The sequence below is a fragment of the Perognathus longimembris genome, chromosome 23 (assembly GCF_023159225.1).
Source record: "Perognathus longimembris pacificus isolate PPM17 chromosome 23, ASM2315922v1, whole genome shotgun sequence".
Lineage (NCBI taxonomy): Eukaryota > Metazoa > Chordata > Mammalia > Rodentia > Heteromyidae > Perognathus > Perognathus longimembris.
In genome coordinates this window covers 27,309,698-27,335,662 of record NC_063183.1, presented here as the reverse complement: position 1 = coordinate 27,335,662, position 25,965 = coordinate 27,309,698, and the positions used below count along the sequence as shown (strand labels likewise).

Here is a 25,965-nt window from a genome sequence, read left to right as displayed (position 1 = left end):
CCTGCCCTCTTCCCCCAGCGGCGGGGCGGCTTTTCCAGAAAGACTCTGGATCACAGCTGGAGGCTGAATCCACCCCGGACCCAGCCATCAGAGACCCCCCTCCCTCCCCACTACCCTCCACCCACGCCCCCTCCCACCCGCGCCCACCCTCCCCTCCGCCCCATCTCCTCCTACCTCCCATCATCTCCACCCCTTTCCCACCTCCAACCCCCCCCAACCCTTTCCTCCCCACCCCTCCCCCATCCCCCCAAGGGACACCCAAGGGCGGGCGGGCGGGGAGCGCAGGTGACAGCGCCCCGAGGGGGCGGGCCCAGCGCCAGGAACCCCGGGCGGCCGCGCGCCGCGGCTCCACTCGCTCCGGAGCCCTGAGGCGGCGTCGACGGCCACCCCCAGTCACCAGCGTTCGGCCTCCTCGCCGGGTGGCCAGCGGGCCCCCTCAGCCCCCCGCCGCCGCGTCCCCTCAGCCCGCGCCGCCGCGCTGCACGCCCCCAGCGCGCCGTGGTCGGCCCCCGGGGGCCCGGTGGGCTCCGGCATGCTGGCCGCGTTGGGGTCGGCGCTGGCGGCGCTGCTGCTGCTGCCGCTGCTGCTGACCGTGTGCTGCCCGTACCTGCTGCAGGACGTGCGCTACTTCCTGCGCACGGCCGGCCTGGCGCGCCGGGTGCGCGGCTACCAGGCGCGGAGGCCCGCGCGCACGCTGCTGGCCGCCTTCCGCGAGGCCGCGCGCCGCGCGCCGCACAAGCCCTTCGTGCTCTTCCGCGAGCAGACCCTCACCTACGCGCAGGCCGAGCGCCGCAGCAGCCAGCTGGCGCGCGCCCTGCACGGCCTCGGCCTCCGCCAGGGCGACTGCGTCGCGCTCTTCATGGGCAACGAGCCCGCCTACGTGTGGATCTGGCTCGGGCTGCTCAAGATGGGCTGCCCGCTCGCCTGCCTCAACTACAACATCCGCGCCAAGTCCCTCCTGCACTGCTTCCAATGCTGCGGGGCCAAGGTGCTGCTGGCCTCCCCAGGTGAGCCCGGGCGGGGGACGGGGGGGGGGGGGGGAGGCCCGGCCTGGGAGGAGGGAGGGGAGGAGGGTGGGGAGAAGGGGGAGGGGGCCCAGGGAGGAGGGAGGAGGGGAGGATGGAAGGAGGACGGAGAGGAAGATGGAGGGGAGGATGAAGGGGAGGATGGAAGGAGGATGGAGGGGAGGATGGAAGGAGGACGGAGGGGAGGACGGAGGGGAGGATGGAGGGGAGGATGGAAGGAGGATGGAGGGGAGGATGGAAGGAGGATGGAGGGGAGGATGGAAGGAGGACGGAGAGGAGGATGGAGGGGAGGATGAAGGGGAGGATGGAAGGAGGACGGAGGGGAGGACGGAAGGGAGGATGGAGGGGAGGATGGAGGGGAGGATGGAAGGAGGACGGAGGGGAGGATGGAAGGAGAACGGAGGGGAGGATGGAAGGAGAACGGAGGGGAGGATGGAAGGAGGATGGAGGGGAGGGAAGGAGAAGGGGCAAGGGAGGATGGAGGGGAGGATGGAAGGAGGATGGAGGGGAGGATGGAAGGAGGAGGGAGGGGAGGATGGAAGGAGGAGGGAGGGGAGGATGGAAGGAGGAGGGAGGGGAGGAGAAGGGGCAAGGGAGGATGGAGGGGAGGATGGAAGGAGGATGGAGGGGAGGATGGAAGGAGGATGAAGGGGAGGATGGAAGGAGGATGGAGGGGAGGATGGAAGGAGGATGGAGGGGAGGGGAGCACGAGGTGAGAGGGAGGATGGAGAGGAAGAAGGGTAGGGAGGATGGAGGGAAAGAGCAGGATAAGAGACTGGAGAGGATGCAGAGTAGAAGGGGCAGAAGGAAGGCGGACGAGAGGGGTAGAGGAGGGACGCAGGTAGAAATGTCAAGGGAGGGTAGAGGAGAGGAGAGGGAGAAGGCAAGGGAGGGTGGAGAGGAGGAGGAGGGGGAGACGGGGAAGGAGAGCACTGGGGGGGAAAGGAAGATGGAGGGGAGGAGGGGGAAAATCGGCAAGGGATTGTGGGGTGATGAGGGAAGAGGGAGGGGTGTAGGGAGGGGAGGAAGGACAGGATGATGGAGGGGGAGGATGGGAGGAGGTAAGATGGAGAGCATGAAGGGGAAGAGGAGCAGGGGAGGAGGGAAGGGAGGATAAGGGGGAAATGGAAGAAGGGGGCAGGGGAGGACTCCTCTGCAAACAGCACAGGACCCCAGGGTGGGTGTGAAGGGGTGTGGGGTTGGAAGGGTTCGGGTTGGAACTGGAGGTGTGAGGATGTTGTAATGCCAGTTAGTGATCTTTACAACCACCTGCTGCATGGCGCCTGTGCCAAGTACTTCCTCAAGTACACTGGTCCTCCAGTCCCACGAGTGGCAGTGGGTCCAGACGCCCAAATCCTCAGAAACTCACGCCCCGGTGTAACAAGGCATCATACATGTGTCTACTCTAGGCAACTATTACCCAAGATTCGCGCAAACCTAGGTGACTTACATGAGGAGGGTGTTACGGCTTAGTGTTTAGACGGTGCTGCTTAGGGACAAGAGATGCAACCCTGGCTGGGCATAAACATCATTTCCTCCCCAATATTTTTCCATCAAGTTTGCTTAAATCCCTAGATGATGAAAACACAGCTAGTAGTGAGGGCCACTGAGCATACAGCGTTGCTTTTAACCCTCACAAAGAAGACTGTACACTCACAGTGGAGCCTTGCAACACGAAGGGCTATAATTGGAGTGTGTGTGCGTGTGTGTGTGCGTGTGTGCGTGTGTGTGCGCGCGCGCTGGTCCTGGGGCTTGAACTCAGGGCCTAGGTGCTGGTCCCTTAGCTTTTTTCCACACAAGGCTAGTGCTCTACCACTTGAGCCACACCTTCACTTCTGGATTTTTAGTGGTTAATTGGAGATTAAAGAGATCCATGGACTTTACTGCCCCGATTGGCTTTGAACCATGCTCCTCAGATCTCAGCCTCTTGAGCAGCCAGGATGACAGGCGTGAGTGTATAGGGCAAGCTGGAGGGCAAGGGATTAACTAAGGCTGCTCGCACTTAAACCAGTACCTTACCACATCTACATGACAAGGCAGAGGGCCTTACAAGTGCATTCAACACGATCCCAAAAGACAATTCATTGTCGTTTTCTCTGATAGGGAAAAGAAAAAAATCACATCCCTCTCTGTCCTCTTTTTCATGCTCTGTCACATCGAATCTCACCAACACAGCCTTTAGGTGCACTTAGTCTCCCTAGCTTTTCCCTGCTGGGAGAAAGCCAACTCCCAGTGGTGCCTCAGATTTGGGGGATCTGCTATAGTGCCTTTACAATACCCCCACTACATCTATAAAAACAGTCTCTCTCTCTCTCTCTCTCTCTCTCTCTCTCTATCTCTCACACACACACACACACACACACACACACACACTTAATTTGTATGGTTACCTTTCTTCCAAGCTTCAACCAGACCCCCCCTCAAAAAAAAAAAGGTTAATCAGGCATGAAAGGAACAGAGAACAAGTTACAAGGCCAGCGATTTCTCTCCTCCCAAAGCTAGCCACAGAACCTGACCCTTTCTCCTCCAGAGAGTGCGTCCAGTTTGCTGTTTCGCAGAAAAGATCAGGGGTTATTTTCCCTCAATCAATAAGAGGAGCCTTTGCCAGATGTAGGCTCAAAGACATGAGTGACCAGGCAGAGGGAGTCATGAAGCCCCACCCTTTCTGGAATGCCTTTCGGTGCTTTGCTGAACCCGCCAGGTAGCCTGTCTTTCCTTATCACCACCACCACTAGACAGTCCAGCCCAGATCTGCCCAACTGCCCTGCAGAGAGGCAGAGTGTTAGAACCGGAATGTTAGAATCGGAAAGGATCAAACATTCTGCTCTGTCCCTCATTTCCTAGCTGGGGAAACCGAAGGATGTTAGACAGTGTACCTAGTGCCAGAGAGAGATGAAATATCAATTCGCTGTGCACAACCAGGAAGCATACAGACCTAGGTGGTATGTGGCACAGAATAATTAATAATAAATAATTCAAAGGGATGTTCTTTAAGGCAAACAAATTACTTGAAGAAAGGAGTCCTTCACAAGCTAATTCCCAGCAATATCTAGTTGCTTAGGAGACAACTTTACAACATTTAGAAGACTCTGAGAAGCCTGTTATTTTTCTTAAGAGGGAAATTATTAACACCGTGACCTTTATACCTCTCCAGGAGGCAATTGAATACTATCTTCTCCTTAGTAATCTCAGGCTCCATTTGAGGGACTCTGAAGGGGCTAGAATTTCATCAACATGTAAGCCCGGGATTAAATGACTGAACTTGGGGTTGGTTCTGTAATAATGACAAAAATACAATCACACATAGCTTCAGAAGACCATATCTGAAATGCTTAGGGCCAGAAATGTCTCATGCTGCCTTTCTTCCAACTTTTGGAATATCTGCATATACGTATTGTGAGATCTTGGAAATACAATCCATGTGCAAAGACAAAACTCATCTGTGCCTCGTATATACCTTGAACACATAGATTACAGGGAATGTTATACAATGTTTTTTATATGTTTTGTTTCAGCCAAGCGCTGGTGGTTCACGCCTATAATGCTTAGCTACTCAGAGGGCTGAGATCTGAGGATCATGGTTCAAAGCCAGCCCAGGCAAGAAAATCTGGGTGACTCTTATCTTCAGTTAACCACCAAAAGGCTAGACATGGAGCTGTGTGGTTCAAGTGGCACAGTGCCGGCCATGAGTGAAAAAGCTCAGGCCCCGAGTTCAAGCCCCAGAACTGACACAAATAATATTTTGTGGATGAAGCAAAGAGCTCCACCGTGTAGATTTTTTCCACGTGTGGTATCATGTCAACATTCCTAAGTATATAGTTTATATTTTCCAGATTAGAAATTTCCAGCCGGTACCTCTTTCCTAATCAATGTTCAGTCCCACCTGACAATATCAGGTTTACAGAGGGCATAACAAAAGTCCTGTATTCAAATCAAACATAAGCAGACTTTCCATTTGATCTGAAGCAGTTGAGAGCATGAAATTCATCTTTGAGAAAGGCTACAGGCTTTCATTTTGACAACATTCTACTGTTCCCAGAGAGATCACCTTTGTACACCATAAACCTGCAAATGACCAAAACAGAGTCCAAAGTGGTGTGTTTGGTAGTTAGATATGTCATGGAGAAAGTGCAAACTAACCTTTGAGAGAGGTCATAAATTTGAAGAAGAAAAAAAAAAAACACTACTCATTTTCCAAGTCGTTGACTTAACTTTGTACATGTTGAACCTTGACCCAGAATAGTTCCTGCAAGCAGAGTCCAAAGTCACGTGTGGAGATATGATGACTGGACTGATTGGAGGCATTCTTTGGAGCTGGGAGCTTAGAAATATTTAGTCCTGTAATTATCAATCAGTCGATTGATCACTAGATCTATATATCTTTGTGAAAGTCCTGAGGCTTGAACTCAGAGCCTGAGCACTATCCCTTAACTTTTTCACTCATGGCTGGCACTGTACCACTTGAGCCATAGCTCCATTTCTGGCTTTTTGGTTGTTAATTGAAGAGTCTCATAGACTTTTCTGCCCCAGCTGGCTTTGAACTGTGGTCCTCAGATCTCAGCATCCTGAGTAGCTAGGATTATAGGCACGAGGCACCAGTCCCCGGCATCATTCTCTATTTTAATAAGTGCATTCTACTTCAGGAAGGGACAAACAGTTTAGAAGCTGGGCACCCGTGACACATGCTAACTAGCTAGTTAACTACTTCCATCCTCTTACAGATGTTTTTCTCTTTTTTTAGTCAGTCATGGGGCTTGAACTCAGGGCCTGGGTGCTATCATACTAAATGCTTCTGCTCACAGCTTAGTGGTCTACCACTTTGAGCCACAGCTCCACTTCCAGCATTCTGGTGGTTCATTGGAGACAAGAGTCTCATAGACTTTCCTGCCCGGGCTGGCTTTGAACTTCGGTCCTCAGATCTCAGCCTCCTGAGCAGCTAGGATCACAGGCGTGAGCTACTGGCACCTGGCCCTTATAGAGACTTTTATATTACCTCCATCACCAGTCTTTTCTGTTCCATGATGACAATTTTAATTCTTACTGAAAAACTTGTGGCAAGAGTTAGTTTAAATAAATAAATAGAATGTGTTGTATTGTTTCCTCTAGCTAATGTATCACTCTGCTTGGGAGATACCCTGTGAAGGAGTGAAATTAATATAAAATCTCAGGCATGGACATTTCTATTTTTGTGCTGGATCTTGAACTCCTCCCATTGGCTGGCTGGCAGGGGGTCAAGGGCGGCAGGTCAGCTCCTTTAATTCACCAAGATCCTGAGCATCAGCAGATGGCCCTTATAACGACATGATAGTTGAACCTCTCCCTCTCGCTGGCCTTCCCAGCACACAGGCTGGCTCCCAGCAGCTCCCGCTCCTAGACCTCAGTTTCAGAGTCCCGGGAAACCCAGCCCAGTTACCTGAGCATGTGTGTCCTGATTGGTTGCTGCTGTTAGGTGAGCAGACGGTACAAGAATTACCCTGCTCCCCCAAAAAAGTAAAAATATGTAGGCCCCACTGTATCTAGGAGAGAGGAGAGGGTGACTGGGAGAGAGTGCCGGGGGCTGGTGGCTCACGCCTGTAATCCTAGCTACTTGGGAGGCTGAGATCTGTGGATAGATGTTCAGAGCCAGCCCAGGAAGGAAAGCCGGTGAGACTCTTCCCTCCAGTTAAGCACCAAAAAAGCCAGACATGGCTCAGTTGGTAGAGCATTATCCTTCAGCCAAAAAAAAAAAGCTCAGGGACAGCTCCCAGGCCCCAAGACCAATACAGAGAGAGAGAGAGAGAGAGAGAGAGAGAGAGAGAGATGTTGAGACATTAGGTGTCAGCTAGATAAGTGGAAGACAGCATTCACAACCAGAATCTCCTTTCTGATTTCCATTTTTATCTAGCGATACCTTTAAATTAAATGTGGAAATAGTAGTCTAGTGTGATTTAATAAGGTGAGCAAGCCCCTGGAGCCTCAAGCTCACCCCCAGCCTGGAGAACAGGGAGGGGAAGCAGGCAGGGCAGTGGCTTTCCCTGTGTTAAAAGGGAGGACTAGCCCAGGCAGGGCCTGGGGCTCACACCCTGTAGGTCTAGCTACTTGGGATATGAGCTCTGAGGCTCAGAAGTTCAAAGCCAGCCCTGGGAAAACATATCTCAGGGCTCTTATGTACAATAAATCAGCCAAAAGTCAGAAGTGGAGGAGTGGTTCAAGTGGTTCAGCCTGGAGGGAAAAAACAAGTGAAAGTACCATGTCCTGAACTCAAGTTCTAGTACAAATACAGAGAGAGAGACAGAGACAGAGACAGAGACAGACAGAGAGAGAGACATAGTGAGGAAGGCAAAGAGGAAGGAAGAAAGGAAACGAGGAAGAAAGGGAAAGAGGAATGAAGAAAGGAAGGAGAGAAGGAAGGAAAAGAGAGGAAAGAACAAAGAGAAAGGAAGAAAGAAAAAATCAGTGGGAAAGGTATGTTTTTGATGATGGAGTGCAGCTTATTCGAAATAGAGCTACAGAATTTGTAGGTGTTTCTCCTATCAAGGTTTCTGTGAGCCCTTTGGGGCTGTTTGCTGTATTGTTTTCTGATTGCATGAGTCCTTGGGCTGGGCTGGGTTTTTGCACAAGAGCCTGGTGCATAGCTCCCAGTGACAGCGCCGGCTACAGAGCTCATGCACACCCTGGGAAATGAGGTAATTCTCCAGGGCGTTGGTGTCACCTTCCTGTGAAAAACAAGTAAATTCACTTCAAGATAAATGCAGTTTTAGCTTATGGATTAAAGACACAAAAATCCTGTTGGCAAATGCAAAATAAGGTTTGCATATTAAACTCAAAACTTTTTTTTTGCATAACCCAGTTCAGAAATAGATTTGTGACTTAATACACACACATACACACACACACACACACACACACACACATATAACTATGAAAAAACCTGCAAAACAATAATATGTATGATAGAGAAATGTCTATTTCACTGTATTCAAGTTTACTGGACACTTCAAATGATCTTCATGGATTACTGTGTTATGACTCACTGTTTGAAAACCGTGACTGACTAAATTAATCAGTCTTTTTTATTTTTATTTTTTACTCTGATCAGAATATGGGCTTATGATGGGCTGGAGGTATGACTCAGTGGTTACAGCACCTGCCTAGCCAAGTGTGAGGGGCAGAGTTCAAACCCCAGGATCGAACAACAGAAAAGAGGCTTGTCAAATTTAGCATTGAAGTTTAAAGCCAGCCCAGGCAGAAAGTCCATGAGACTCTTATCTCCAATTCAGCACCAAAAAGCCAGAAATAGAGCTGTAGCTCAAGTGGTAGAACACCAGCTTTGAACAGAAAAGCTAAAGGAAAGCCAGGAGTCATTGGCTCACACCTGTAATCCTAGCTACTCAGGAGGCTAAGATCTGAGGTTCACAGTTTGAAGCCAGACTGGGAAGGAAAGTCTGTGAGATTCTTACCGCCATCAAACGACTCTGAAAAAGTCAGAAATGGCAATGTGGTGCGAACGATGCTTTGGGACAGATCCCAGGCCCAGAGTTCAAGCCCTAGGACTGGCAAGAAAGAAAGAAAGATCTAAGGAATAGCACTCAGGTTCCTGAGTTCAAACTCTGGTATTGAAATGCATACCTATTGTACTCATACACATATTGAATTGAAACCCCTTTGTACAGTACTGAAAGATGAGGAGGAAGGAGAGGGAAGAGAGCGGAATTCTAAGCGTCGCTTCTCACCTGCTGGGGTTTGAACTCAAGACGTTGCATTTGCTAAATGGACTTTTACCCTGAGTCCCACCTCAAGCCCTCATTTCAGCAAAACTTTAAACACATAATGGACTTCACAGCAACATCAGGGACTGAGTTTGTCTGGATTTTTTTTTTCAATTCCATTAAGAACTACAAGAAGCTGTTGAAGAAGTGTTGCCAAGCCTGAAAAAAGATGGTGTGTCTGTCTACTACGTGAGCCAAACTTCCCCCACAGACGGCGTCGGCTCTTTACTGGACAAAGTCGACGAAGCGTCCTCTGAACCCATCCCAGACTCCTGGCGCTCAGATGTCACTTTTGCTACTCCTGCTGTCTACATTTATACTTCTGGAACCACAGGTCATCCTTTTCAAATAATGATTCCTTTAAAAAAAAATCCTTTTATTGCCTATCCCTAAAGGGTTAAATGTTGGCTTAGGTTTTTATAATATTCTCTTTCTTTAGTAAAACTTACCAGGTAACTAATACTGCAGGGGATTTAGCTCTTTGCTCGTGGGAACTGATCTTATTTCATTGCCTGTGTCCCTATTGTGTTTTTTTCCCCCACTGTATACCCGCCCTTCCAATGGTATAAAACAGATAAAGAAGTTCACACCAGTAATCCTCACTACTCTGCAGGCTGAAATCTGAGGATTGCGGTTCGAAGCCAGCCTGGGCAGGAAATTTCATGACACTCTTATTTCCAATTAAACACCAAAAAGCCAAAAGTGGAGCTGTGGCCTATGTGGTAGAGTGCTAACATTGAGATGGGGAAAAAAAAAAGAAGCTTAGTGCGCAGTCCCTGAGTTTAAGCCTCAGGACTACAGAAAGAAAGAGAGAGAGAAAGAAAGAGAGAGGCATGCCAGGCCCAGAGTTCAAGCCCCAGCACCAGAACAACTAGAAAACTCATATGAAATTTTAAAAGTGTCTTGCAAAGTGGTCAACACAGCAAAAGCTCAGTCTTCCAGATTATTATTGTAACATCTGCTTAACTCAGGAGTCCACAAACCCCTACATGCCTGTTTAAATAAAGCTTTATTGGAAGATTGACAGCCACACCTAATTTCTTTAAGAATATATCTAGCTCCTTAGGCCACAATGGCACAGTTGAGTCATTGCAACATCTCTATGTCCACAAAGCCTCAAAACATTTACTCTGTTTCAGCTCTGATTGTTGGCAGGAACTGACTCCTGGTGTAACTGCTCATGGCCTTCCCTGTGCATTTCACTGAGTATAGGAAAAGGAAACTGCCTAAGCCAGATCTCTCTGTCATCCCTTTCTGTCTGTCTCTCTTCTCTCTCTCCATCCCACCTTCCTCCCTCCCTCTTTGTGTCTGGTGGCTCACCCCGTGCCTTCTCTCTCGTCTTTGCAAAGGTCTCCCAAAGGCTGCCACGATCAATCATCGTCGCCTGTGGTATGCAACCGGCCTGTCCATGGCAAGTGGAATCAGGGAAGATGACATCATCTACACCACCCTGCCCTTGTACCACAGTGCAGCGCTGATGATCGGCCTGCACGGATGCATCTCCAAGGGTAAGCCGGCTCTCTCCCCACCGCGTAATGCATCACACACCTGCCTAGCAGGGTACCACCTCTCCCCATATTCCTAACGCAAGAGCCTCCATCTCCCAGAACACATCCTGCTCAACCACTGGCCCCAAGGAGGGGTGGGGGGTGGGGGAAGAAAAGCACAGTTTGAATCATTCAAACCTCCTTCAATCCTGCGATAATGACATTTATTGGGCTGGATTTTTCTAAAGGTCTTCTTCCCCTATTGATGAGAAACTCGCAGGATGAAACCATGACGGGTTCGTTTTTACATTGAATGTGAAACATTCAGTACTTAGCATATCCCTGTGAACATAATTCACTTTAAAGTGGGCTACCTTTCAAAAATGACATAGATCCAAAGCCAGGTACCCATGGCTCATCCGGGTCATGTTAGCTACTTAGAAGGCTGACCTCTGAGGATGGCAGTATAAAAGCAGCCCAAACAGACAAATCCACAAGACTCACTATTTCCAACTAACCAGCAAAAAGTTGAAAGTAGTGATATGGCTCAAGTGATAGAGTACCAGCTTTGAGTAAAAAAAAATAAACCCAAGCAATAAACCCAAGGCCCTGATCTCAAGCTTCTGGTACCAGCACGTGTGCATGCACACACACACACACACACACACACACACACACACACACACACAGAAAGTGACAGATCTCATTTGGAGGATTTTCTGCAGTATCCCTTTATTGATCCTGTCTGCCTTTTCTACAGGTGCTACTCTTGCTTTGCGGAGCAAATTTTCTGCCAGCCAGTTCTGGGATGACTGTAGAAAATACAACGTCACTGTCATTCAGTACATCGGTGAACTGCTCCGGTATTTATGCAATACACCTCCGGTAACAGCACTTCCTTGGTGTTTTATTATCTTTTCAAAGAGATAAGATAGGAGTTCAAGTTACTGTGGGTCATGCTATGCTTCTTCTGATTTGTGTGTAGCAGTTTTCAATTTAAACCCTTCCGTTGTTTGTTCTCTTTAAATGCTCAAGATCAAAGGTGCTATGCACAGTAGATGGCAGTTACTGTGACTTTTGTTATCATTCTCGTTCCCTGCCTTGTTACCTGTTTTTACTTCTTACCTCTCTGCTTATGAAAACCCAGTCAAAAACCATCTGAAATAGGCACTGGTGGCTCACGCCTGTAATCCTAGCTTCTCAAGAGGCCGAGATCTGAGGATCACAGTTTGAAGCCAACTCAGGCTGGAAAATCTGTGAGATTCTTTATCTCCAGTGAACCATCAAAAAGCCAGAAGTGAAGCTCTAGCTCAGGTAGTAGAGAGCTAGTCTTGAACAAAAAAGCTAAGGGACACCACCCAGGCTCTGAGTTCATTTTCCAGGACAGCGTGTGTGCACACGTATACACACACACACACACACACACACACACACACACACACACATACCTTATCTATATGTCTTCTTCAGGAGGTCAACATTCAAACTGGACAGTGAAAAGATAGAGAGAAGCATGGGACCCAGGAAAGACAAAAAGAAGAGCCTCCAGGCCTCACCAACTAGTCTAGTCTGAAGCCAGAAGACAAAAAAAGGAAAAAGCATAATGGACAATAAGTGAAATCACATCATGGGGAGCACCATGGTTAGCTCTTACTAGACAGTGAGGAAAAAGATAGAGAAAACGATGCAAGCAGCCTAAGAGAGACAATTCCAGGGAAAACAAAAAGTTATTCACAGTCTATTACTTGGTTCCTGGAGCGAATCTTTAGCTCTCTCTGTGGTCTTGGGGCTCTTCATTGTGTGCTTTCCCAATCCTCCATTTCCTCGAGTGTAATACAGGCCAAATACTTTGTAACTTAGCACATTCTGGTTGTGTTCTTTACTTACCTAAGGTAACACGGGTCAGATTATATTATTAGCTCAAGGTAACCCTTCACCTAAAAGTCAGCTCCTTTGAGAATTAGCTTTGGGTAGAGAATCATTTCTCTTAGGGGAAATGAGAGATTCACTCTCAGTCACTGGTGAGCACAAAGCATAGGTAGGTGAGAACCAGGCACCATGGAAGGTTCCAGAACCTCCACATTAGTATCTACAAATATTTACAGCTTGGAGCCTTAATCCCTTCTACGAGTATCTTAAAATACCTTAGTTGTGTGGTGAAAATGGAGCCGGCAGTATTGTGATAATAAACAGCTCCCTGCCACCCACAGGTGTCAGCTGGAAGGTTGGTCAGCTTCCCACAGCGGCAGAGCTCCTGCACACACCTGCGCTGGGCCCTGCCCTTGGGCTTGTATCCCGGCCACCCACGATTTCCTTTCATTTCATTATCTTTAAGTAGCTGTAAAAGGGGTTTCAGTTCCACTTGTCGGTCTGTGAGGATAATGCGTCTTGATCAACACTCCCACCCTTGATCCCTCCTCCCACCCTTCTCCCCCATCTCAACCCCATCCCTCCCCTCAAGCTTCCTAGTTCTCTTTTCACCTGTGCGCATGGAACATTACAACTGCCTTCTCTCACCCTTCCTCTCTCCATTTGTTTACCCCTCCCCCCTTAACCTCAATCCTTTCCCCTCTGCACACCTCGGGTTTCACCTTCCTGGTATTCATCTTGTTCCAACTGTAAGTTAATTGTTCAGAGGAGTCATGCCATTGGAATCCTCCCCTGCATTCACCCTGTTTTAGTGAATTCATTTGCATATATGCAAATGTATATATGCATATGTCCCGGAATATGTATACATTGTTTTTTGCCAGTCCTAGGGCTTGAACTCAGGGCCTGGACACTGTCCCTGAGCTTCTTTTGCTCAAGGATAGCACTCTACCACTTGAGCCACAGCGCCACTTCCAGATTTTTCTACATATGTGGTGCTGAGGAATCAAACCCAGGGCTTCATGCATGCTGGGCAAGTGCTCTCCCGCTAAGCCCCCTTCCCAGAACCTGTTTACATAGAGTGATAATTCGATCTACCCTCCACTTGTTTTTCAAACATTTAGCAAGTTTTATGGTCAAGAGTCGGGGGAGGGAAACAGTATTGGGGGGAAAGGGGAGTCCGCAAACCGAACAGCCTTTACTGGGAAGCATGGTAAAGGGAACCGCTACAAATCATTAGTACGTGGGAACACTTCAGAGCAAAAGGCAGTAAACACACCACGGCCCTGTCTAACCTCCCTCCTGGCAGGTCCTTTGGCAGAAGCCAAGAGGGAACAAAGTCAGTGAACCGTGGGGCAGAGAAAGAGAGGAGAGTCCTGCAAAATCAAGCCGGTGGCAGATTCCTCATGCTGCTCTGTTCACTCCCCCGCACTGTCACTGGGAGCCTCCGCAAGAGGACGCTGCCCTCCTTACAAAGACCACGCCGAGGGGCTGGGGATATGGCCTAGTGGCAAGAGAGCTTGCCTCGTATACATGAGGCCCTGGGTTCGATTCCCCAGCACCACATACACAGAAAACGGCCAGAAGTGGCGCTGTGGCTCAAGTGGCAGAGTGCTAGCCTTGAGCAAAAAGGAAGCCAGGGACAGTGTCTGGCCAAAAGAAAAAAAGACCACGCCGAGCACCCATTTTCCTCCGTGCCCAGCCTCTGTCCACCTGGTTGGTGGACCTAGCACTCCCAAAAGAGCTTCACCCCCTAAGTGTTGACCAACCATGAGTATGTGATTCCACGGAGAGCACGAAGACAAAAACACGCGTGCTCAGCTCACAATACAGAGTTCCCCCTTGTCCAGGCAATATTTGATTTTGATTTCCCACCCATAATGCCATTCAAGTTCCTCCACAAACAGGCCACATTTCATCACGTCTCAACTTTGTCACTTCCTCACTTCAGTCAGTCGGACACACTCAATGCTCACTCTTACCTTGTTTCGGGTGACACCTTTGGCTGTCTTTTGGTAGGCAGATTTTTTTTTTCTCCCACAAATGCTAGAGCAAGGTACCCATCTGCAGGCTCAGGCAACAACTTATAAACGCAACTGTTAATGATGGGGAGTGACTGGCAGCCCCTCCCCTCCACTGAAGTGCATCATGGGTACTCAGGAGTTTTTGTTTGGGTTTTCAATTTCTTTTGATTTTGTTTTGAATTTATTTATATTTTAATACCCTTGGCCAAGAACCAACGGTAATGATAACACGAATAAGGCAGGCTTACTGTAGAGGAAAAAAAATACTCTGATTGCAACAATTGCTACTAGTTGCAGTAAACTCACCTTTGATGTGAGTTCTCTAGCACTTTTACCCCAGTTCTACCCCATCCAAATAAAGGTCATAGAACCTAGGCGCTGGTGGCTCACGCCTGTAATCCTAGCCACTCAGGAGGCTGGGATCTGAGGATTGAGCTTCAAATCCAGTTGAGGCAGGAAAGTCCATTAAGACTGTTATCTCTACTTAACCAGCAAAAACATGAGCAGTGGAGCTGAGTCCCCAGGCCATACAGCGCCAGCCTTGAAGGGGAAAAGCTAAACCCAGACGGCTCTAGTTCAAGCCTCAGCACGGGTACAAAAACCAACAAACAGCTGTCTTTGGTTTGAACATCGCTTCAGGCAATTCATAAATGAGTATAATTTGGGGGAAAGGCAGCCCTTTCCTTAGGTCATTTCTCTCAGTCACAAACTCTCTTTTTGGTCCCTTGCCCTGAAAACAACGTTTTCTTTGTGATCTTTATTTATAACAAAACAGCTTCCTCCCAGGCCACCTGAGCAACTGGGAGTCGGCTTCCTCCTCTCCTTTCCCATTCCACTGGGACAGGTTTCATTGTCTGTTCTGCGCTTAACGGTCTGTGACCTCCAGATGGACCTGTTAAATGAGGATGTGTCCCTCTGGACTTAACAGCATTGCCCTTTATAGCTTGGTGGAAAATTCTGTCTCTGTCTCTCTCTCTCAGATCCATAGTGTATGTATGTCCTCCTTTTCTTTTTGTTTCTTTTGTTTTTTTTCTGGGGGGTGGGGGGGGTGATTATAGGGCTTGACCTCAGGGCCTGGGCCTCAGTCCCTGAGCTCTTTTGCTCAAGCACTCTACCAACCAGAGTCACAGCACCACTTATGGTTTTCTGGTGGTTCATTGGAGATAAGAGCCTCACAGCCTTTCCAGCGTGGGCTGGCTCCGAACTGTGATCCTCAGATCTCAGCCTCCTGAGGAGCTAGGATCACAGGCGTGAGCCACCAGCAGTACCTGGCTCTCTTCTCTCTCTTGATGCTACCAGTTGTTGAATATGTTCATCTCTGACAGATAAACCTCTTCTGGAAATGCACTGGTGTTCACCAACCCTGTTAAGAAACCCAGTAACATGTTATTCTAACTTGAATTTGGATGTGGATTAAATACAGGCCTTACCTGATTGTGTCTGATTGTCTCATCTTGCCCCTTAAAAAAAAATGGGAAAACTCCCTGGGCGCCTGTGACTCATGTGTGTAATCCTAACTACGTAGGAGGCTGAGATCCAAGGACCTGGGTTCGAAGCCAGCCTAGGCAGAAAGATCTGAGAATCTTATCTCCAACCATTCAGCCAAAGCCAGAAGTGGAAGGTGTGTGACTCAAGTGGTGGTAGAGTGCCAGCCTCGATCCTAAAAGCGAGAGCATGAGGAGGTCTGGAGTTCCAACCCCAGTACTAGAACAACAACAACAACAACAAAAGGAAAACCTGCATCTTTCATAGTCAGTTCAGAATTCTGTCAGAATATAATGCTTGACTGGAGAAGGTAGCAGAAAAGGCATAGACTACAGTGAATTTGCAACGCATCTACCTATGTGATGGAATAAAGGCTACTATTAGCCTAACTGAAATATGGAGGGAATAAAGGCAGTCATTACTCTGTAAGTACAGGCTGTCCCCAGGTGTTTCAATTGGGTCTCCTTCTTCCTCCCCACTCTTCCCCAGAAACCGAATGACCGGGACCACAAAGTACGAGTAGCACTGGGAAATGGTCTGCGAGGAGACGTGTGGAGAGAGTTTCTCAAGAGATTTGGAGACATACACATTTATGAGTTCTATGCTTCCACTGAAGGCAATATTGGCTTTCTGAATTACCCCAGAAAAATCGGGGCTGTGGGGAGATCGAACTACCTTCAAAGAGTTAAGTACATTTAAAATAATAACAATAATTAGCCCATGTAGGTAATTTCTAGGATATGGTGACTGCTTACAAGCTGTATCATGAGGATGTCATAGTCAGAATTTCATTCAAAAAAATTGATAATGATCAATCAGAACAGTGACTTGTTTATAAAAACTTTTTATGTAAAGCAGAAAATGTTTTATATATATATTTGGGGGGGGGTCGTTGCCAATACTGGGAGTACTGTGGTTTGAATTCAAAGCCTGGGTGCTATCCTTTAGCTTTTTTTCTGCTCAAGGCTAGTGCTCTACTACTTGAGCCACAGCTCCAATTCTGGCTTCTTGCTTGGAAATAAGAGTCTCATGGACATTGCTGCCCAGGCTGCCTTTGAACCAGGACCTTCAGGTCTCAGCCTCCTGAGTAGCTAGGATTACAAGCGTGAGCCGCTAGTATCTGGCTTCATCCAGGTGCTAATGACATGAGTCTGTACAAATGTAAAATTTCACTGAAGCTGTACATTGCAGATGGGCATGCTTTATGTATTTTATAAAATTGTAAAAAAAAAAAAAAAGAATTTATACTCAAAATGATCTGGTTTTGACCTTGCTAGAAAGTCGTAACTTATGAGCTGATTAAATATGATGTGGAGAAGGATGAACCTGTCCGAGATGCAAATGGATATTGTGTCAAAGTTCCTAAAGGTACAGTGGAATTTTTGTTTTGTTTTTGGCAGAACTGGAACTTGAACCCTGGTCCTTGTATTTGCTAGGCAGTTGTTCTACCACTTGAGCCACACTTGAGCCACACTCCCAGCCGTATAGTGGCCTTTTTGTGTGTGTATGCCAGTACCGGGGCTTGAACTCAGATCCTTACCTTCTCGCTTAGCTTTGTTACTCAAGGCTGGCACTCTTCCACCTGAGCCACAGCTCTACTTCTGGCTTATTGCTGGTTATTCGGAGATGTGTCTCACAGAGTTTTCTGCCTGTGCTGGCTTCGATCCTGGGTCCTCAGATCTCTGGTCCTGAGTAGCTAGGATTACAGGTGTGAAACAATGGTGTGCCTGGCTAACATTTTGCTTTCTTCTGTCCTAGGTGAAGTTGGACTCCTGATTTGCAAAATCTCCCAACTTACACCATTTAGTGGTTATGCTGGTGGAAAAACACAGACGGAGAAGAAAAAACTGAGAGATGTCTTTAAGAAGGGAGACCTCTATTACAACAGTGGAGATCTCCTAATGATCGATCACGAGAATTTCGTCTACTTCCACGACAGAGTTGGAGATACATTCCGGTTGGTGTTTTCCTGTGGTGCTTCCTTTCCTCCTCTCCGTTTGGGGTGTCTGTTGATCCTCCCAAATTCCCAGAAAAGAACAGAAAGTGCCTTGGTATCTCTCTCTGTGACACACATGATTCACTGATCTGAGCGACACCAGATGAGACAAAGGCAGGAAGGGATGTCTAATTTGGGAACAGGCGGTCCATCCATTGTCCTGCACTATAACTGGTCACTCAAGACAGCCAGGAACTTTCACAGTGTCCGGCAGTGGAACTTTCCTTTGGATCAAATCAAATGCAAATTAAATGTGGGCTGGATCTGGTGTCCAGTCCCCTTTCTTAGCCATGGGTGCATTCGAACATTAGACCCCAAAATTCTAACCTATGGCGTTCCATGTGGCAGGATTGAAACTTCACACCCAGGTCTGTGTGCCTTTCCTTTTTGGGCATCAGACAGAACCCCATGACTAAGTTGGGGAGCTCAGGAGCTCAAGAAGGAAAAACCCATCACCCCCTAAAAGGGCTGGACGAAACACCTGCTCTCTGCTATTGCAAACTGGCCTGGAAAGCACTAATAACCTCTGTTAACCCCCTAGGTGGAAAGGGGAAAACGTGGCCACCACGGAAGTTGCTGACATAATAGGATTGGTTGACTTCGTCCAGGAAGTAAATGTGTACGGGGTACGTGTGCCAGGTGAGTACGTGACAGTAAAACTCGCCCCGTGATCCTAGCTACTTAGGAGACCTCAGATCTGGAGCACTTCAGTTCCCAAACCAGCCTAGACAGAGAAATCTTCAAGACTCCATCTTCCAGGTCACCAGCAGAAAGCAGAGCTGGATGCATGGTTCAGGTGGTAGAACACCAGCCGAGCAAATAAGCCCATCCAGCACAAGGTCCTGAGTTCAAGTTCTGATACAAAATAAAAAATCTGTGTTTGAACCCATAAAGTTACTGGGGTGTAAGAGAGAGGAGAGGGTAGGATATGACCAGAGTGAACAGAAGAGGAGAAGAGCCATCTGACCACCTGCCATCTGGCCTCCCCTCCATGAAAGCACCCCCCATTCTCCACCATGGCTGGCTGTGAGCTAAGCCCTTTCCTATCCAGCTTCACACAAGGAGCCAGTGTCTAGGTTTCAACCTCGAATGAACTTGTAAGTGTCACACCAGAACAGTCCAGCTACTTTCTAGGACTTTCCATTCTCAGCAGTTCTGGGCTTGTTGGGGGGGGGGGAGGGGGGGGAGGATGAAAACATCCTATCTTTTCACTCTCCAGTATAATAGCTACTGGACACTTGCAATATGGCTGATGGGATTGAGGAATTCTATTGTCCATCTTATTTAACTGTTATGACATTTTAATTGTAATAGCCACGTGTGACCGAGGACTGCTGCCATATTGAATAGCACTTTTCTAGAAAACCCTTGCCCAGAACTGATTTTTAGACCGAGCCTACAACTACTCCGGACTGGAACCTTGTTCTCAGGGCTGAACTTATCCCAAGTCAATGCCTAGCAGTCAGTGATGAGACTGAAGCAACCATTGGCCTCTCAGCCCAACAACGGTGCTTACTAGTCCAAGAAGCAAAGACAATAAGTTAGATAGATATATATATGTATATATATATTTCTTGATTATCAATAAAAATAAATATTGACTAGCAGTAGTCAATATATTTCAGTTGCATTGGCCCCAAGAGGAAAATTATTGAAGCTGGGCACTAGTGGCTCACACCTGTAATCCTAGCTACTCAAGAGGCGAGAGCTGAGGATCCTGGTTCAAAGGCAGCCCTGGCAGAAAGGTCCATGAGAACTTTATCTCCGATGAACCACCAGAAAACCAGAAGTGGAGCTGTAGCTCAAAGTGGTGGAGCATTAACCTTGAGCAAAAGAGCTCAGGGACAGAGTCTAAGCCCTGAGTTCAAGCCCCATAACTGACAGAAAAAGAGAGGGGGGGGAGAAACAATGGAGACATTTGAAATTGCTGAGAGACCCCCCACCCTGTAAAAAGAATGAGTCTGATACTCTGCCTTCCCTCTTCTGCTGATAGAAAAATAAAAAGCAAATGAAGGGTTATCTCTTTGTTAGAGAGAGAATCCCTTTTGGTTTTGCCTTCTTAGGAGCCACAGTAAACACACAATCACCAAGGGAGTGATTTTGAAAGCTGGGACCCAAGTGACCAAGAAAAGGTTCCTTTCCTCTCTCAGATTACAGCTAAGTAGCTCAGGGAAGTGGATCTGGGCTCCCAGTGGGTCTTAGTGGCTCAGGTAGAATGTATATGAACAGCTAATTACCAGTGTCCTAGTAAGCAAACAATGGTAATGGTTCTAAACACCGCTGGACTCACAGGCCCGCTGTTAGGGATCAGTTGTCCCTGTGGTATCTACATCCCCTTGGGAATACGGGCATGAATGGGAGGGCACTGAACGGCTCACCCCTCACCTGCCTTCACCCTCCTGTCCCCCAGCTTCTCTGAAAGGCAGGGAGCTGAAGCTATTAAGAACCTTGATTAAATAAATAATTCTCCAAGGCAGTGTTTGTGCCAGGAGGTAGGACAACCCTGCCATGGCAAACGGAAGAACAAACTGAAACCAGGGTGCCAGTGGCTCCTACTTGTCATCCTAGCTACTCAGGAGGCTGAGATCTGAGGATGGTAGTTCAAAGCCAGCCAGGACAGGAAAGTCCATGAGATTTTTTTTTTCCAGATCTGGGGCTTGAACTCAGGACACTGTCCCTGAGGTTCTTTTTTGATCAAGGCTAGCACTCTACCACTTGTGCCACAGCACCACTTCTGGCTTTTTCTGTTTATGTGGTCCTGAGGAATTGAACCCAAGGCTTCCTGCATGCTAGGCAAGCACTCTACCACTAAACCACATTGCCAGCCTGCCCATGAGATTCTTCTCTCCAACTAATCACAGAAAAATGACTCTGGGCACTATTCCTGAGCTTTATTGCTCAAGGTTAGTGTTCTACCACTTGAGCCACAACTCCACTTTTGGCTTTTTAGCGGTTAATTGAAGATAAGAATCCCATAGACTTTCCTGCATGCGTTCGCTTCGAACCATTCTCCGCAGATCTCAGCCTCTTGAATAGCTATGATTACAGTTGTGAGCCACCAACACCTGGTTTACAGTGTTGTCTGACTCCCCAGTTGTTTGAACCAGCATAGCCTTGTGGATGAAGCAACCACAACTGATGTTTTCTCCCTTCTAGATCATGAGGGTCGCATTGGCATGGCCTCAATCAAGATGAAAGAGAACCACGAGTTCGATGGAAAGAAGCTCTTCCAACATGTGGTTGATTATCTGCCCAGTTATGCCCGGCCTCGCTTTCTGAGAATACAGGTAGAATACCTTGCCAACTTCAATTAACTTCCTGGAGGTGCCAGTCTCTTAGGGAGGGATCCATGGTGACCCTATCTTACCAAAATTTCCACTGCCTTTTCAAGGAAACTCTGAAAGACCCATTGTACTGCAGTGAGGAAATGAAACATATTGGAAAATAGCATGAGGAGAAATCCAGTCCTAATTCCTTTCTTTGTAAAATCACAAGACAGTTTATTCACCAATAGTCTTAGCAAATACCTCCCCAAAGTCTGCTTTCTTTATGGGGGCAGGGGGTGACAGACACCTTACATAGAAATGTTTGAACCCGGGGGCTGGGAATATGGCTAGTGGCAAGAGTGCTTGCCTCGTATGCATGAAGCCCTGGGTTCAATTCCTCAGCACCACATATATACAAAAAAACTGGAAGTGGTGCTGTGGCTCAAGTGGCAGAGTGCTAGCCTTGAGCCAAAAAAAAGTCAGGAACAGTGCTCAAGCCCTGAGTCCAAGCCCCAGAACTGGCCAAAAAAAAAGTTTGAACCCTCCTTTCTGATTGTGTAACCAAAAGCCCACAGAAAAGTAGTTTTAGGTCTTAGACATAAAAGATCTTAGACATATAAGAATGTATAAGGTTATTTCTATTGAAGGTACAAGGCACTGACATTAGATGTGCAAGCCTATGGAAAAGAGAACAGAAAAGGAACTGCTTTCTGGTACCTCAATTAAAATCCACTCGAATAAACAGACTACCCATGGCCTTCCATTAGCCAGGACCAAGCAGTGGGTGCTAAACCCTCTTTCTTACCTGTGGGTGGTCTCAGGGGTGAAGATCTCAGATTCCTGGCATCTCAAGAGACTGAGATCTGAGGATCTCGGTTCAAAGCCAGCCCAGGCAGGGAAGTCTGTGAGACTTATCTCCAATTAAGCATTAAGAAAAGCCAGAGGGGGCTGGGGATATGGCCTAGTGGCAAGAGTGCTTGCCTTGTATACATGAGGCCCTGGGTTCAATTCCCCAGCACCACATATGTAGAAAATGGCCAGAGGTGGCGCTGTGGCTCAAGTGGCAGAGTGCTAGCCTTGAGCAAAAAGAAGCCAGGGACAGTGCTCAGGCCCTAAGTCCAAGCCCTAGGACTGGAAAAAAAAAAAAAAAAAGAATTTGTTTTTCAGACTTGGAAGAGTGATAGGGCACTTGATCTTAGAGAAATGGCAGATCACGACTCGGCAGATTTTTGGAAGGGGATCTGCGCATGTGCAAGGCTGCCATCCCTAGTTGTAATCCGTGGGTGTGTGAGGTACGGCACAAGTGCATGAAGCCTTAAAGTAGGATGGGCCTGAGGTCTCGAGGTCCCAGTGCACAGGGCATTTAGTTAGAACTGGCCCAGAGTCTTTCTAGTCCTAGGCAGAAGTGACCACTGAATTACTTCCGAAGAAGAGTGGCCATGGAAATTTCTAGATTGGAGGCAGGACTAGGAGAAGGGGGTTCTGCTTCTACATTCTTTCCCTGTCCTCTAATCTGCCTCAGCCCCTTGGCTCGGAAATCTACCACAGGAACCTCACTGTGGGCAGGCCTCAGGCCCCACGCGTTGATCCTAAGGCTCTAAGAAATTAAAAAGAAATCCCTCACATAAGGCTCCCTGGTGGAGCCTGGAAAATCAGGCTGTGCGGGGCCCATTCAAAATGTGCACTTCACCCCGGTACTGGTGGCTCACGCCTGTATAATCCTAGCTATTCAGAAGGCTGAGATCTGAAGATCACAGTTCAAAGCCAGCCTGGGGAGGAAAGTCTGTGAGACCCTTGTCTCCCAATTAAACACCAGAAAACCGGAAGTGGTGCTGTGGCTCAAAGCGGTAGAGCACTAGCCTTGAACAGAAAAGCTCAGGGAGAGTACCCGGGCTCTGAGTTCAAGCCCCATGACCAACAACAAGAACAAAAAAAAAAAAAACAGGAAACACAACCACAGTGTGGATTGTTGCATCTCTTTTCAGGACGCCATTGAGATCACGGGAACTTTTAAACACCGCAAAGTGACCCTGGTGGAAGAAGGCTTTAACCCTGAGGTCATCAAAGACCCCTTGTACTTCTTGGATGACAGAGCAAACACCTACGTACCTATGACAGCGCACATCTATAATGCCATAAGCACTAAAACTCTGAAACTCTGACCCTTCCCAGGAGGATAACAGAGAAATGTCCAGAAAGAAGCTGAATGGATCTAGTACAGCCACTTGACTTAATCCAATGTTAATTTGATGGAAGATGATACAGTGTAATTGTTTTTTTAGGAAATGATATGTAAAAGGGGGAATTTTTTTAATTACACCAGAACTTTCGCCAGTGAAGAGATTTAGAGATAATTATTTTTTCAATGTGTACCTTCCATTTGTATTTGCAAACTGAGCTTGTTGGGAGGGAGGAGCCTTATTTTTTTAAATGTGTTTTAAAAAAATAGATGAACACCAACCCAGGAACCAACAGTCTCTTCTGTTCTTTGTTGACTTGATTCTATACACAAAGTCTGTGCCAGTGACTCCAAAGTCTGAGGGCCTCATCAATAACTTGTCACAAGTCCTGCTCATGCTGGTAAGGGTATTCTAAGTAAAAATGACCCAGAAGAGGGCTGAGTAGGGTAGGATCAGCTGTAATCCCAACCATTTGAGAAGTGGAGATAGGAAGATAGAAATCCACGGCCAGTCCTGGTTGAAAAGTGTCAGACCCTATCCAGAAAAATAATGAACGCAAAAAGAAACAATGGACAGCCAGGACTGGTAGCTCACACCTGTAATCCTAGCTACTCAAAAGACTGAGATCTGAGGATCACAGTTCAAATCCAGCCCAGTAGGAAAGTCCATGAGACTCTTATCTCCAATGGCAGAAGTGTAGCTGTGTCTCAAGGGGTGGTAGAATGCTAGCCTTGAGCACAAAAACTCAGGGGCAGCCCCCAGGCCCTGAGTTCAAGCCCCAAGACTGGCACACACAAAAAGGAATGAGAGTATTGTTCAAGTGGTAAAGCTCCTGCCAAGCAAGCACAAGACCTTGATTTCAAATCCCAGCATCTCCCCTTCCACAAGCGCTCAGCTCTTTTCCAGTAAATTAGAATCGAATCACTTCCAAGATCACTATGCAAAATTCTCTTTGCCCTTGCTTGATGGATCAACTGGTGACAGTTTGAACCCAAGCGCTGGGAAGGTAGCCCAGGCTGTGTGGTTGAAAGTTTGGAGTTGTGAAATTGTGTTACACAAATTCCTGTCAAAGGTTGTCAGCGAAGGTAAGTCAAAGAAGTGATGTCACTCTCTGTCACGAGAGACCATCTTTTCAAGTGGGCGGTCAGCACATAAACTGTTAGTGGGAACATGAATGCCCCCATCACCAGAGCCCATTGGCTCCTGACCTCCTTTGACAAGTTGAACTCATCCAGTTAGAAACCCAGAACCCCTGTCCTCATATCCCTGCCAGTAGTCCTTCCCATTTCCCAGACCTCCCTGATTCTGAGTACATACTACAGCTCCATTGTGAGAAACCGAGGCGCCAGTCCACCAGAAGCTCCTGGATTTCTGCATGTGTCAAGAAAAGTAATTCAAGTGGGCACCCGGTGGCTCACTCCTGTAATCCTACCTACTCAGGAGGTCGAGAGCTGAGGAAGGCAATTCAAAGCCAGCTGGGGCAGGAAAGTCCATAAGACTTAGCTCCAGTACAACGGCAAAAAGTCAGAAGTGGAGCTGTGGCTCAAGTGGTAAAGCACCAGCCTTGAGGGGAAAAAAAAAAACTACAAAAACTCAGGGACAGTGCCCAAACCCTGAATTCAAGCCACAGGACTGGCACCAAAAAAAAAAAAAAAAAAAGGAATTCATCACCTATAAAAGACAATGCTAAAGAAGGATCTCTCTGGGCTGGGAAGGTGGCTTAGTGGCAGAGTGCTTGCCTAGCATGCATGAAGCCCTGGGTCCAGTTTCTCAGCACCACATCAACAGAAAAAGTTGGAAGTGGCACTGTGGCTCAAGTGGTAGAATGCTAGCCTTGAACAAAAGCAGCTCAGGGATAGTGCCCAGGCCCTGAGTTCAAGCCCCAGGACTGGCAAGAAAAAAAGAGAGTATAGCTGGGTACAGTGGCTTATGCCTACAATCCCAGTTACTTGGGAAAAGAAAGTAGGGAAGATCACATTTCAAGGCCAAACTGGACCCAAAAAAAGCTAGCAAGACTTCTCTCTCAATAAATAAGACAGGAAGTACGGTTCCTATCTATAATGATTCCTATAATCTCGGGCTGTGATTAATCCCAGCTACTAGGAGCATCTGTAGAAGGATCATAGTCTAAGGCCAGCCCAGGGCAAATCTTGAGACTATCTGGAAAATATCCTAAAGCAAAAAAGGACTGAGGACATTGCTCAAGCAGTAGAACTCTGCCTAGAACCTCAAGGCCCTGAAAACAACAACAAAATGTATATATACATAAAAGAGCCGAGCCTCATCCCGCCTTATCACCCCAGCTACTCAAGAAGCTGCAATCAGCAGATCGAGGTTCAAAGCCAGCAGAGAAGTCTGTGAGACTCTTATTTCCAATTATCCACCAAAAAGCCAGAAGTACAGCTGGAGACCCCATGATACTATGCTAACCATAAGTGGAAAAGCTAAAGGACAGCACCCAGGCACTGTGTTCAAGCCCCAGTGTCAGCAATCACACACACAAAAATTATTGACAAGAAAAATTGCTTTCCTTGCTCAGATTTCATGCATCTGTGAAATTATAGGAGATTGTGGAGATTGTGTCTACCTGGCTCACCATTAGTGCCTGACACATTATATGCCATATTTATTTTTTACTTGCTTACGTGACAACATTGATAAACATGCAGTTGGTGGGTTTTTTTTTTCTTAACTTTCTTATTGAGGCAGAAGAGCTAAGTAAACTCTCAGAATCTTTTCTTTTTTTGTGCTAGCACTGGGACTTACATCCAGGGCCTTGCACTCTTGCTAAGCTTCCTGGTTCAAGGCTGGTGCTCTATCACTTGAACTACACCTTCAATTCCAGCTGGTGAATTGAGGAGAAGTGTCTCAAGGGTCTCTAGGAA

General features: G+C 47.5%; 1 protein-coding gene across 1 annotated transcript; it reads left to right on the top strand.

Annotated features, from left to right (window-relative positions):
- The first annotated feature begins 510 nt into the window (after window positions 1–510).
- Window positions 511–23,338, top strand: Slc27a2 (solute carrier family 27 member 2). Its single transcript, XM_048331706.1, has 10 exons — window positions 511–1,007; window positions 8,898–9,107; window positions 10,123–10,281; window positions 11,021–11,145; window positions 16,128–16,322; window positions 16,916–17,006; window positions 17,397–17,595; window positions 18,176–18,273; window positions 20,791–20,921; window positions 22,886–23,338. The coding sequence occupies exons 1-10, from the start codon at window positions 533–535 to the stop codon at window positions 23,060–23,062; spliced, it is 1,860 nt and encodes a 619-aa protein (XP_048187663.1). The 5' UTR covers window positions 511–532; the 3' UTR covers window positions 23,063–23,338.
- The last annotated feature ends 2,627 nt before the right edge of the window (window positions 23,339–25,965 follow it).

Coding starts and splice junctions, on each gene's coding strand:
- Slc27a2 (XM_048331706.1), top strand. CDS start 533: ATGCTGGCCGCGTTGGGGTCGGCGCTGGCGGCGCTGCTGCTGCTGCCG. Junction 9,108..10,122: donor TTATACTTCTGGAACCACAG/GTCATCCTTTTC, acceptor GTCTTTGCAAAG/GTCTCCCAAAGGCTGCCACG. Junction 10,282..11,020: donor GCACGGATGCATCTCCAAGG/GTAAGCCGGCTC, acceptor CCTTTTCTACAG/GTGCTACTCTTGCTTTGCGG.